General features: G+C 55.1%; 4 protein-coding genes across 4 annotated transcripts; 2 read left to right on the top strand and 2 right to left on the bottom strand.

Annotated features, from left to right (window-relative positions):
- Positions 1-9: 9 nt before the first annotated feature.
- On the bottom strand, positions 10-515 carry CkaCkLH20_06873 (cell cycle control protein cwf14; the record flags this gene model as incomplete). The annotated part of the gene is made up of 2 exons (XM_038889590.1): positions 10-153; positions 213-515. The coding sequence occupies 2 exons, from the start codon at positions 513-515 to the stop codon at positions 10-12; spliced, it is 447 nt and encodes a 148-aa protein (XP_038744953.1).
- A 361-nt stretch (positions 516-876) lies between these two features.
- Positions 877-1,613, top strand: CkaCkLH20_06872 (nadh-ubiquinone oxidoreductase kda subunit; the record flags this gene model as incomplete). The annotated part of the gene is made up of 4 exons (XM_038889589.1): positions 877-919; positions 1,003-1,064; positions 1,196-1,342; positions 1,473-1,613. 4 exons carry the CDS (start codon positions 877-879, stop codon positions 1,611-1,613), a joined length of 393 nt encoding a protein of 130 aa, XP_038744952.1.
- A 292-nt stretch (positions 1,614-1,905) lies between these two features.
- On the bottom strand, positions 1,906-2,583 carry CkaCkLH20_06871 (uncharacterized protein; the record flags this gene model as incomplete). Its single annotated transcript, XM_038889588.1, has 4 exons — positions 1,906-2,015; positions 2,109-2,185; positions 2,250-2,341; positions 2,428-2,583. 4 exons carry the CDS (start codon positions 2,581-2,583, stop codon positions 1,906-1,908), a joined length of 435 nt encoding a protein of 144 aa, XP_038744951.1.
- An 8,617-nt stretch (positions 2,584-11,200) lies between these two features.
- CkaCkLH20_06870 (uncharacterized protein) lies at positions 11,201-12,554 on the top strand (the record flags this gene model as incomplete). Its single annotated transcript, XM_038889587.1, has 2 exons — positions 11,201-11,421; positions 11,480-12,554. 2 exons carry the CDS (start codon positions 11,201-11,203, stop codon positions 12,552-12,554), a joined length of 1,296 nt encoding a protein of 431 aa, XP_038744950.1.
- Positions 12,555-13,903: the final 1,349 nt, after the last annotated feature.

Below are 13,903 nucleotides of genomic sequence, written 5' to 3'. Positions count from 1 at the left end.
CGAAATGGCTCAATCGCTAGACGCGCAACCATGACACCCGCAGTTGACGCACTGCACCTCCTGGTCTTCCTTGAGCTGCGCCTTGGGAACTCTGCATATGCACGTCGAGTTGAAGTTGGTCTCCTTGGTCTGAACGCAGCGCAGACAGCACAACTTTAAAGACCCCTACGTTAGCAATCGTCTAACTCGCCAGGAAGGAGGAATCCACAAACCTTTTCGTAGCCCTGTTTTTTCCACTTCGCGATGAGCATCGCGTCCGCGTACCCGTTCTTCAGCAGCCACTCGTACAGCTGCTTGCTGATGGCCTCCTTCTCGTAGTACAGGTCGTACACATATCGGCTCCGCGTATGCGCAATCTGGAAAATCTCCCACTGCGCCTGGTGCTTCGGCCCCGTCGGCGGCGGCTTGTTCTGCGCGTCCTTCATCTTGTTCTGGAAGATGAGCAGCTGGTCCTCGATGTCGCTGAAGCCGTCCGGAGGCGGCTTGCGCTTCGACGAGTGACGCATGGGAGGCATGGCTGCGGTTCGTTTGGTCGGCGGGCGTGGTGTTGTGGTACGGGTGCGTTATTCGTGTATCGGCGGCGACTGCTCAGAGTTCAAAAATCGGGCGCGTCGCTGGATGACGAAGAAGGTCGAAGTTCAATGTTCAATGGTGGGGCGAAATGGACTTACCTGCGCCAGCCGAAATCTTATCTTATCACTTCAATGCCGCAACTTTCGGGAAGGCTGACTAAGTCCCACACGTGATTGGGCGGCTCCCAGACCGTCGGGAAGCTCCCCAGCACCTCCCGCAAGATCACCGTTTAGCCCAGCGAAGCCGGGCACGACGCCATCCACGAACCCCTCCGAAGTTCAGCAACCGCCGCCGCCACCCACCATGGCCATCACACCGACCCAATTCGCCAAGACGACCCGGCAGTGTACGTTTGCGATCCCGATTGACCTGCGCAGCGCGGGCTAGCCTTTGGAGATGTACGCAGGTAGCTGACCAAGGGCAACGCAGCGGCCAACTGGAACGACGCAAAGCGACGGGTTCTCGCTTCGTACCGAGAATGGATCCGAGCTGTACGTGAACCTCCTCTCTTCCCGCGACGACGATCGATACCGCACGTCCGAATTGGAGCAATGGAGCCAGGCATTGGAGGGGGAAAGAAGGGAAAAGGGAAAAAGGCTAATTGAAGTGTACCGATACCCAGGCGCCCGAGATCCAGACCATGTACAACGTCCCACTCCCCGTGTCCGTCCTCCGCACCCGGATACGCGAGGAGTTTGAACGCCACAGGTTCGCCAAGAAGCTGCCTGTCGTCGACGTCTTGATCTTCAAGAGCCATGCCGAATACCAGGTACGCGCCCGCCTTCCCCGCGCCGAAGCATAAAGGACAGTCAGAGGAGAGAGGGAGAGGGAGACCATATCCCAAGGAGCTGCGGAGGAACTCTGCTATACCAGACGCTGACGGAGATGTGCTACAACAGGAGACGATGAACTTCTGGAAGCAGACCACGCACATCATGTCCTACTTCAAGGAGGAGAACTTTAGAGGAGACAAGCGGTTGCCCAACAGCTTCATGACCGGGTTCTTGGAGGTAAGCCAAACACATACGCATGTGTGTTGATAGAATTCATGCTGACGATTGTGACCATTCAGGGCCGCAACTGAGCGTTCAGAAAGAGAGACCTTAGAGCTCGTGTATATAAGACCAAAAATTCAAGAAACCTGCCTTTTACGCGTCGTCAAACCCATTCAATTGCCGGAAGGAAACCGAGAAATGTGGAAACTTAAAAAAAGGAAGGCAACCTCCCATTAACTCTCTGCTTCATTTTTGTCTATGATCCGAGTTTCTTTTCCCCTTTCCCAGAAAAAAACGCCTCTAAACATGCAATGGTACCGATTCCCCCCTTCAATGCCTATGAACGGCCGAACTCCTCCTTGGAACGGAGGAACTCCGCCGCGACGGTGTCGCTGAGGGCCTGCAGGTCCTTGAGACCCTTTTGCAGAGCCGCGACAGCAGTTCCGTCTAAGAGGACGTGTGTCAGTCAAGAGACTCAAGAGACAGAGAGTTGCCCCGGTGCCTCAATGAGGAGCGGAAAGTGGAGGGGCAAGAACTTACCATAGGTCTGGATTCTGATGTTCATCTTGGCCTCGGAGGGGTGAGGGATAGAGTAGGCGCAGAACTCAACGTCAGGGCTATTTCATAAATGTCAGCAAACATCTCTTATACCCTCAGAGGTCGTCGAAGAATATGACGTACTTCTTCATGATGATGAACCTCAGCGCGTTGCCGAGAGTATGGCTCTCATCGATGAATTCAAACGACGCGGCCGTGTCTGATGAGCCGGGGAGCTACAGTCAAGTCAGTAATGAGACCTCAAACCTCGAACCTCATGAAAAATGCCGAAACACAAGCAAGGGCGAAGACAAATACATACAATCTTGACGCGCTGGGGCTCCTCTTCCTCCTCCTCCTCTTCCTCCTCCTCCTCCTCCTGCTCAGCCTCCTGCTCCTCGGCCTCGTTCTCCTCGGGCTGGGCAGAGGTGGGCGCCTCGTCCATGGTGACGTCCTCGGGTTCCGTCCTGCTGGGCATTTTTACGGCGTATGTGCTTTTGTTCGTAGTTTCCTGTGGGTCGTCAAGAGCGACTCAGAGCAATATTTTCTTTTGAAAATTTGTTACTTGGTCCGCTGCTGCTGCTGGCTTGGTCGTCGCAATTTGGGTACTTCGTGACTTGCATCCAATCTCGAAATTTTCTGATAACGCCGATTTGATAAGCTCAAGGCTGGCGGGCAGCGCTTGGACTGCCGGCGCACATCCCACCCACCATCTGGTGCCAGCTGGCTACTTGTTTCTGAATTACATAATCATCCCAAGCGTTCCTCAAGCGCCCATCACCACCACCAACCTGGCAGACCAGCATTGAGCGTTAATTATCGCGCCACGGGGCGGTTACAAGAGAAAGCAGCACCCGCCGAGCGTCGTGCATTTCTCGGCAGATCAAGATACAACGACAGACTCGGGTGTTTTCTCATCGAGAAACCAACCGCCGGAGAGATTGTCTGCAGCATGACAACTGCCGAGGTCACCAAATCTCCATTCCAACAAACCATACGTCACGTACCTACCCTCAACATTCTCACCCGGAAGAGGAAATCGATAGAAGCTGCGTGTGGCGCGCGGCAAAAAACCCAAGCATGCAGTCGCGACAGGCGGCAGCAGCATGTCAGCACAGAAGACGTACTTCGTACATCAAGCCAACAAACAAAGACGCAACGCAACCCCAACAGCCAGCCAGCAGCGTCGCAATCTGCAGCATCGCATCAGCGGCACCAACATACGCGCGGACGAACGTGAGTGGACGGTTGGCAAGCAATAACGTTTTTTTTTCGAGAACAATAGCGCGAGCGCGGGTGTTGCTTCTTCTTTGTTCCCTCCCCATCCCCCAAGTGAAGTGCCAATGACGGAACGGCGGGGACAGACAGACACACACACACGCCATGGAAAAGTTCTATCACCTTGCATTCGTTGGTAACCTATCGCACCTGCAGCTCCCTTGGAGCGGAGAAGGCGTGTGACTGCAGCTGTCGATGCCTCGGATTGACATGTGGAAGGACGTCAAAGGAACAGAGACAAGCATACCATGGACTTGAGTTGAGTCACCATTGTCCTCGCCAAACGTCAAGGCAGCCAGAGCGCCCCCTCGAGTTCGAGAAGGCGGGTTTGTAAGACCTCGTCTCGTCTGGCTCTGCGGTACGGGGTCGAGGGGACGCCAAATGCCTCAAACCTGTGACCAAGCGAGGATATCAGAAACAAAACATCACGCTTCACCTCGGCCGGAATCGACGACAGCCGTGAAGAAGTCTGAAGAGGAAGAAAAACAAGGCCAGGCCCCGTCCCCCAACCCCTCCGGATCCGTCTCCCGACAGCCAGGTTACGGGCCACCGGTTCGGTGAGACAAAGCTCTCAGTCTCAATCGGCAGGGCATAGTGAGCGGCCACGGACCATCTCTCAACCTCGTGGGTTTTGACGTTGCCGGGCTTAAGCGCGGAAGCGAAGAGATGGGATAACACGCATCATACCGCACATCATACACCTCATCACAGACCGGAACCGGGCGGCCCCCCCTCCTTCGCTAACCGATCCCCCTCACCAGAGAGGAAACAAAACAAACAACGGTGTGCATCTCAAATCAAGATCAAGAAAACCGAAGCGCGGCCGAAGGATGCCATCAAGTCACCCGGGCTCCGTTGCAGGAGACAGAGGAGAGACAGATAGACCGCCCGACTGTCCCGGATTGTCCCCTCCACGTCAGACGAGGTGCGTTCGGATCTCCCAACGTCTGGATCCAATGGCCCTTCTTTTTCAGCGACGCAAGTTTACTTGGAAATGTTCACACCTCTCTCTTCGTGATCGTCTTGCGCTGTCACGTCGAAAACAGGGTCTGATTGGCCCCCGAGCGCCCATCTTGTTTCAAGTCGAAACGTTTTGGAGCATCTGATTGGTTCGTTTCCCTCGTCCTCAAACCGAAGCTCAGTCGGTGGGTTGGTTTTGGTTGGCCCGGGGTGCTTCTACGTACCGAGACCCTGGACTCGTGAGGTGACTGAGATCCAGTCGCAACAGAAGGATGGTTTGCAGCTGATCGAGGAACAAGCCAAACAGGCATCGTCTGTGGGCTCTTGTTGGAAGAGATGGGACGGCGAGTGCGAACCGAGGAACGACATTTGCTGATGGACTTCTCAGAACCTTGGGTTAAACCGTCTGTGCAGGTGCAGCGAGTGCAACATGTGCATTGTAAGCCGTCAGCGCAGGGTTTGGTAGCTCCGTGCCTCTGGAGTTGAACCTGTAAGGCAGGACAAGGCCAGGTTTGTAGCGTTCCGCACCCAGAAAACCCGCAACAAGGGGGGAAGGCTGTCGTCCCGAAAAGGATGAAGAGAATTTTTAGGGGATGTAACGTCAACGACGAACCTGGAACCGTGGTGGGGAATTCGGGGAATGGGGGTGTCGATCGAGCAGCCCGAGGGGTGAAGTTGCGGGTTGTGATTGCTGCTGCTGCACTGGAGCATCTAAAAGCCAATGAATAGATGAATGTTCGGCCATGCCATAGCAGCTGGCTCTTTCATACTTGTATGAGTAACGGTCCAGCATGGACGCATTGGATGAAGGGAAATTTGACAGTCGACGATGGGTGCAGGAGGTGGCTCTGGCGCCGGTGACGACGACAGCGTGGAGAAGGTTGCAACTCTCCGACTCGTATTTTCTCTGGATTCACTCAGCAAATTCATGCTGCCCTCTGTTGCCGGTGCTGGTTCGTTCGAGAGTGAGTGCCACACTTCAACTCAGCCTCTTAATTGAGGGACAAGCTGGTGGGACATGGGGTTGCGGCTTAACGGTCGTGGGATATGGCCGGGATCTTCAGGGACGTCTCTTGTCGTGGATGGCGTCTTCAGGCCCCCTGTTGCTCTTCGCCCTGTATCCGTACCTGAGCCTGTCTGGTTCTTGCTTGCGCAGAGCAACAGGACAAGACACTGGAGTGCGGAGAAAGAATGTCAGCGACAGGTGAACAGGCCAGCACTAATTTCGTCCGTCTTACACTAGCCTTCAGGAGGCTCGGGTCAGGTCAATCGAATGAGGGAATGGTTTCAGTGTCAGCAGTGACCAGTTGCCCTACGAGTGGCTACTGATCGTCCGCGATGGCTGTCCTGGTTGGTAACCCAAGCGGGAGGTAAGACAGCACCGAGCAAGCCATGTCAAATACGATGGCGGTAGTGGTAGTGGTAGTGTGATTCGTGTCTCTGATCGACCTCGGACGAGCTGAGCAGACAGCGCGGCAGCGAGAAGTATTCAGAGTCGAGAACGGGAGCTGACGCTTCGTAGACTTGTGCGTTGAGCCGCGATACGGCTTGTAGAGACGAACCAAGTCGCAGCCGGAGGCCATTGGCCGATTGGGCAATCTATCTTGTGCAGATTCATCCATGTGGAGTTGTTGGGTCCGTCAGATGTGTGATCAGGGGGTAGGTTGGCGTGGAGGAGGAGGAAAGGTGGAGAGCCACTATATTTCGCCGGTGAGAGTCTCGTTTGAAGTTTGGCCAAAATATTTTCCGAACCTGTCGAGGGAAATTGAAGGCTCTGTCGTCCGGCCGGCGATGGATCGATTTGGTCGTTTTTGGCTTGAACTCATGGGGCGTAAGGATTCAAGGAAACAGAGAACCATATGAGAGTCGTTTATCGGTGATCGCGAGCCCCTCCAATTGTGGTTCTGCTGTCTTTGCTTGAGTATTCGGATCGTGTTTCCGACGGTGAGCCAAGATAATTTGTTGGTGTTGGCATCTGCGAAATTCGCACAGGCTTTGCCGTGTGAGTGTGAGTGTAAGGTGGTGTCCGCAATCCAGATTCCAGCCGTAACGGAGGCTAGACTCTTTGGTGAAGAGCCACCAATCGCAACAGAGTATTGCCATCGTTCGACCTCGCCGCCGTCGCCCCCAACGACGTTGACTTTTCTCTTGGGGGCCGCATTGGATCGTAAATCTGCCGGATAGGAGAGAAGAAACCGGCTTGACGCCCGGACTGAGCTGCGCAAGTTGCATGGTAGCGTCGAGTTGGTCTGATGTGGTCCGTAGGCCACTCGCGGCACCGGCGCGCGGTGAAGATGAGCGGAGCGAATTATTAATACAACACCGACTATTAGGAGTTAGGGGAACCATTCTTCGTAACTGCTCAGGCACATGAACCAAGCGCAGGCGCAGACGTAGCACCAGCCGTTAGATGTTAGACGCGCTGGGCCGTGAAGTACTGCCACTGCCACATACACAGGCACAGGCCACTCGGGTATCCCGTCCCGTGTGGCAGTATGGCTGTGCTGTTCAAGGGTGTGGTGACAGGTTGAGAGCTCCCGATATCATCCAGTCCATTGAACTCGGCGACAGCGGCATGACGACGATATAGTGGCCGACGGGCGCCTCATGGAGCTTCCTCCGTTTTTTGGGCCGTCGAAAGTTTAGCCCGTAGCTTGTTGGGCGAGACAAACCACCATCTCAACTCTCCTTGGAGTGTCGCATGGGACGACGGTGAAGGCACTGGACGTTTCCACGTCGTCGTGCTGCTGCGGTTGAAACAACCGAGTCCCGGTTTTGGTTGCCCCACTGGCAGGGCATTCCCGGACATGCAGTTGAAGGGCAAGGGATTCTCGCGAACAAGGTGAAGTCGAGGTGAGTGAGGGCGTCAATCCCAGCAACTGTCCAGGGCCTAGTGAGAAGTCAGTTGAGCTGAGGGGAGCTACGTAGCGCAAGTGCGTGTGCAGTACGTAAGGTACGTCAGTGAGGGTCGCAGAGATGGGATAGTGGTGAATTGAGTGCGTAAGTCGTTGTCGTCGTCGTCGTCGTCGTTTTTCTGGTGTAGACGATGCGAACTATTCTGTGGCGAGGGTTTGCTGCCTGGATAGTGAAGCGCAACTCGGACGGAGAAGACGACGACGAAGCAGAGCCAAGCCACGTCTCGTGATATTGCCGAGTTGCAGAAGCTGCAGTCGTCTGTCATCCAACGGCAAGCGCGATGAGGTGAGGAAAAGGAGGGATTGGGTTGTAGGAGAAAGAGTTAACAATGTATGAGCCCCGCCTTGGTGTTTCCGTCTGGTCTTTTCTCGCCGTTATCCGTATACCTTAATCAGATCAAGAGGCGTGTTGCGTTGGGTTGCGTGCTCGGCAATCCCTTGCTCGATATAGTGGTGGGCATCTAAAGTTGACATTCGAGGAAGACTCGTAGTGCTTGTCTATAAGTCTTGTCTTTGATAGAGTGCGGTAATCACGGGACGGACAAGGATGGCGTGCGTGTTGGTTGCTATGTTGGTGAGAGTCAGAGAATTGGCGGTCAGGTTTCTCATGTCTCGGTCAAGGAGAATTGTCGTCCGGTGTTGTCGAATGTCGAGGCCCAATCCATGGTGTCAATCTGTGTCAATCCTGACAATCTGATGGGAAAAGGAGGGTGAGGGAGAGGGTGGTGGCTCGTGTGTGCATAGGTACCTTACTATGGACTGCGTGTGCGTGGTACTATGTGAGGTATCTCTCGCATGGGGGTCATCGAACCCAATCAGAAACAATAGCGTGCTTTTGGCTGCACCTCCCGCAGAAAGCAAGAGCCTTCCAATTAGCAGTACCTTCGCAGGTACTGGGCACCAATGCTGCAAATGAAGGCAGTCAGGCGCAGGCACAGGCACAGGCACGAGGTCGGCCGAGGACCAACTTGCAAAGGTGCCTTGCTTTAGCCTGAGGAGAGCAGGCCGCCTATTCTCCTGTTGTGCATGAGAAACAGCGTCAGGATTGTAATGCGACAGAGTATTTTGCTGGAGTTGAAGCTTGCTTCAGAGTGAGATATCGTCCATCATGTCTGTTATTAGGAGTTGATATCCCACCAAGCTGGAGCCATTTTGGAGCCCCCTGGAGCACGTCCCAGTGCCAGCCAGAACGCAACTGCTGTCATCCCGTCGTTGGTCTTCCCGAAACGGAAGTGTGGGCTGTGTGGGAGTCGGAGACACAGGCAGAGACAGGACAGAGACGGACGGAGACAGAGACAGGGGCCCGGCGATCCGAGGAGACGGCCGCTACTCGAAGCAGCATTAGCAAGGCATTCGTACCGGGGTCTGCCAAGTTGCGAACACTCTAGCAGTTACATCAATGTAAAACAGCCTACGGAGGTTAAGCGGCGCCCCCGCTCATCGCGACCTCAGAGTACCCCTGGCGGTGGTTGATGTTCTCCTTCTGATTCTCCCGTCCTCAGACTGACAGGCGAGGATGAGGCACACTATCGCCGTAGCACCTCCACTGTTGCTACACGCTGCGAACCAACCAACTGTGAGCTGGGGCGTCCGACCCGACGGCTGCCACTCTGTTCTGTTGCGTCTGACACGCGATGGTGCTTCACGAGGTGGAGGAATTCGTTCGGGGAGGAGAAGACAGCTTTTGAGGACGCATCCGTCAAACTTATTCAACGACCAATGAGAGAAATGGAAGACCATCTGTCGAGGAACGGAAGTCAGTGACCAGAGAGTGGCCAACAGGCTGGAGACTGCTGCGTGGTCTAGACTTGGACTGTTTGTGTATGGCTGAAAGGAAGGACTCGCCATATGGGAATGCTCGACGCTGAGTGCTGGATTCTCAACGCTGATGCTGCTCTGCGATGCAGTCTGCGCTGCGATGGTGGTGTTGGTGATGGTAAAGTGGTGGTAAAGTGCACCCCTTTCCTTCTTTGGTTCACCCCTCCCCTCCATCCATACGTAGTATGCTCCCGACCTTCCTCATATCAGCCAGTCAATCGTATCTTGCTGCAGCTTCCTTACCGGGAAGGCCCTTCTCCTCTGGCCTTCTGTCTCTCTTCCATGTCGTCTGGTGAAAAGCAGCAGACTTACGGTACAGTGGACGGTCAGTAGGAGGAAGCAGGCAAAAAAGGGCCAGGTGTGCCGGCTGGGCCATAATTGTGTCACTCCCGTGTCCCCCTTTCATAAGAAAATAAAACAACACAATTGCCCCTCCCCTCTCAGTCTCTCACACCTCACACCCACCCCCTTCCCACTATCTCCCCATGTTCATGTCTATCCATGTCAATCCATGCCCGTCCGACGTCCCAGTCCCAGTCCCAGTCCCAGTCCTAAAATCTAGGGCCCTGGTCAGTGGTCATCCCAGCTGCTGTCCCCTCGTCCCCTCGTCCATCGTGTCGCAGCCTCTCTCTCAGTCTCGACAGTCGACACCTCAGAGTCACTTGTCACTCACTGGATTGTCACCGCATTCTAAGGCACAATTCTTCCCCAAAACTCCTTCCCCTCCACCTTCTTTTTGATTCCCCCCAGTCCCTTTTTCACCTTTAAACACCCCCCTCCCCTCATCTTGCTCGACTTTTGCCTGTGACCCTCGTCTCGTCCAGCGCTTCCTTTCAACCTTCTTCAACCCTTCTTCTCTCTACCCCCCCTTCCTGGTATCTCACAAAACCTCCCGCGCCTGACCTTTTTCTACCCGACGTCGCAGGCCAAGTCTCTCGCTTTTTTGTTCCAAACAAGACAACTTCTCTCCTCTCTCACTAAAATTTGAATCTTTACGAATACTCTCGACGGAAAAGAAAGGCCCAGCCAGAGATAAACTTCCAACATCTTTCGCGCGCCGCTCTAATTAATACGGATTGTATACTCCCGACAAATTCGATTGATCATCGCCTCTTCTCCAAAAACCCATATACCAAAAACGAGCAAGAATTCGAGCCTGAAGCGCGCTCCCTTATTCTTGACACCACCTGACACAAGAGCCGACTTTTTCGACCCCATCGTCTCTGTCAATCAGTCAATTCATACCGGCCCATCTTCTCGAGCCACACCTAATTTTGGCAACCATCGGCACTGAACATTCCAGTCACCGACTCCGACTCGAACTCAAGCAGCAGTGGTAGCAGCAGCTGCGACACTTTTGTATCCTCTCTCTCTCTCACTCTCTCCTCGGCCGCTTTGCAAATTGTCGGCTTGTTCCACGAACGATATCAGCAGACCAACCAGGCGCCTGCGCTTCGACATTTCACGGCGAGCAGCAGCGACACCACAACCGTCGCCGGTGCACCCACACTTTTCGCCCTAACTCCTTTACCCCCAGCCCGCTCTCGGCCATTTTCGTCGAGTCTCAAAGCGCAGGCTTTTGGGGCTTTGAGCTTGGGTTCAGTTCAATTGCAGCGACCACAACCGCGCAAAGAAGGGAAAAGAAAAAGGGACAAAGGCGCCCCCTCCTCCAGTCCAAGGCCAGCCCGACAAACAAACGCTAGATCGAGTCTCTTTGGATCTCGTCTTCGTCCTCGCCATCGCCATCGTCCTCGTCTATTAAGTCTTGGCAGAACCCTCGACACCATTCGTCGCGCATCCGCATCCCCAGTCAGAAATCGTCACCGCGACACTTCCTGAACTTTGACCCATTTAAACTGGAGCATCGAGCAAGGGAGAATCGCGCATCTCAATCGCCCGCCGTTTGACGACATTGCCAATTAGAATTCCCACTCATTCTATACGTTGGCGACTCTCTTGCTACGACTCGAATACGAGAAAGCCGATCGTCGCTTTTTCTCGGCCACATTCGACGAAACGAGGCACCTTTGCGTTTTCAACGGCAAACGGTGACACGGGTGCAGTAGTATCCCGCCTCGAACTTATTTTCCTCCTATTCACCACCTTCCACACGACACAGCAACTATGAGCACAGCAGTTGCAATGGCTCCCTCTCCGGCCCCTCACGACAGACCGTCGTTCTCTTCAGACCTCGCCCCCGCCCCCTCTGCTCAGCATGCCGTTTCCTCCCCTGCCGCGCAAAGGACTCTCGCCCCCACGGGCACCCCCAACGCGACCGCGCACCGTTCTGGCAGTGGAAGCCCTAGGGGCGCCGCCCAGGCTCCCAAATCCTCTCCTTCCAGCGCGTAAGTCGCCGTCCTGGCAATTCGCACATCTACCATGAGCTAACATTCTCCTTCCCAGTTCTCGAGCCGGCGGCCCCCCGAAGATTGTCGTTAAGAAAGAGCCTCATTCGCCGGATCTGCCCAACACCCGACACAGGCCTCGCAAGCTGGACCTGTCCAAGGGCGCGCACCCGGGCTCCAACGCCCCTCAGACTGCGAGACCCATGACTGCTAGAGACAACCTGGGTATCCAGGAGGTCGGCCTGGCCTGCCTTTCGCCCGGCTTTGTCACTCAGGACCCCATCATGAAGGAGCAGCTCCAGCGAAGCATGAGCGTCAGGGACCAGCAGCGTATGATCATCGAGCAGAGGATGCAGCAGTCGGCCAAGGGCGACGGCCCGGACACTGCCGGCAAGGACCCCGTCTCTCAGTTCGCTGCCAAGACTCCTGGGCTGTCGCGCAGGAACAAGGCTCAACTCTCCATTCTGCCGCCTTCCGCGGAGCAGTTTGCCAACGAGCGCGTCATCCAGTCAGCGCCCCTGGGTCACTCTTTCACCGGTCGCCAGCACCCTGCTCCTCTGACTCGCCACATCGCCAACCAGCCCAACACCCTCTCCAACACCTCCCACATTCACCACGTTCCCGCGAACCAGACCCAGAACCGTCTGCCTCCGATTAGCGATGTGTTCGGCCAGGTTTCCGGCCACCCCGAGAACGCTCCCAACTCCCTCTACCCTCAACCGAGCGCGCGCGCGGCTCCGATGGCTTCCCCTGGCCACCCTCCCCAGCAAATGCAGCACCCGCCGACTTCCGGAAGGCCAAGAGAGTACAAGTCCGCCGAGGAGGCACAACACGAGATGACGGGAGGCCGACCTGAGCTTCTCCCCAAGATCGTCCATTACGGCGGCGCCCACCAGCCTCCTACCCCGCCATCTCCCGCTCCCGGCAGCCGGGCCGCGGATCCCAGCCGCAGCGCAAGCCGCCGTCGCACACGCGCCGAGTATGAGGACGGCAGCCCTCCCCTTGGCCACGGCCCCGCCGCCCAGAGGAGAGGCCCGTTCGGCGCCGGCCGCGACAGCCCGGAGACCCAGAGGCAAAAGCGGGAAGAGTTCCTGCGGATATGCGAGAGGGCCTGGGACCTGTTCCACTCCTAAGTACTCAGATACCACGTTCAATTCTTCAGCCAAGGAGCGGGCAGCCAGCCGGCTCCATGGCCACTATTTACCAGCGGGATCCGGCCCCGCGCCTTCGTCGACTCGATTTCGACTACGTTTGCATTGGCTCGGAGCAGTCTGTTTCACGTTGATTGTTGCTCTTTACCGCTCGCCTTACACCAGGATCAGAGGAAAAATACCGGCAGGGAGGGATTGGGTCAGGGATGTAATGTCTTTGTAACTACCGCCAACAACGATCGAAACCGACTATTACGATTTCCATTTACTCGATGGACGATTCTCGCTTTACACGCGGCTGGCGGGTACGAGGTGGGCGGCGCTACCGGCTTACGGAAATTCTTCCAATTCAAAGGGGAAGATTATGTCTTGGGGAGGGATCATATTTTTTCGATTCTCGCACTGGTATTCAAAGACGTGCCCCTCGAGGCGTTTATTTGCTTTGTTCAATGTTTTCCTTCTGGGTGTCTTTTATGGGAAAATGAAAGGGCCGGCACGAGATTCACGAGCAGAGAAGAGAAGAGAGTCGTCTCTGCGTATGTATTATCTTGAAGGGGGGTGTTGAAGAGGAAAAGACGGCCTACGAAGGTCTCTTTTGTGGTGTCTCCGCGTCTCGCGCTTCGAGGCCTGTCGGACCTGTGCTTTGAGTTATTAGTTGCAGCCATGTATATTGGAGCAAAGGTAGTGAAGATTTGGCGCGCATATACAGAGCCTTTGGGCTTTCTATTCAAGTTCATCTTCGTGTGCTCGAGACTTTGCAGACTTGTGATGAGCCGATCCATGTTGAAGTAAGGAACTCGACTATCGTAACATGTCTCGGAAACATCATGCTCGGAGCTGCTAATACCAGGGACCTCTCGACGTGTCTAGGTCACGCCTTCTCCCGGCGGTGTTCTGTGTAGTCCTCGTCCTTCCTCATCTCGACGACTAGAAATCTCAACAACTAAAACGACGTATTATACCCGACTAGGACGAAGGTTCAACTCTCGACAATGTCTTCGAAGGGCCGACCTCACCAACCAACCGAGCCGCTGGTGATCTCAAGGAGTAGCGAAGCCAGGCATTTCATGGGAGGGCAGAAGAATATGCTGTGTGACTTCAATTAGGTCGCGTGTATCGATTCTACGAAAGATTCTCGAGATGACATATCACGGTTGGTCGCCGTGAGACCTACCTACCTGCCTAGTCAATGACAAGAAACAAAGTCCCCAAACCCTTTTCACCATCCCCCCTCGGTCATTCACGTAGCAGGAAGTGGTTTTTCGAAAAAGTAGACACAGCGGTAGATTTCGCGCACACATGACCTACGTACGCACTTACTGTTTGGATTC

This window comes from Colletotrichum karsti (assembly GCF_011947395.1).
Source record: "Colletotrichum karsti strain CkLH20 chromosome Unknown Scaffold21, whole genome shotgun sequence".
Taxonomy (NCBI): Eukaryota; Fungi; Ascomycota; class Sordariomycetes; order Glomerellales; family Glomerellaceae; genus Colletotrichum; species Colletotrichum karsti.
This window is presented reverse-complemented; position numbering and strand designations above follow the sequence as displayed.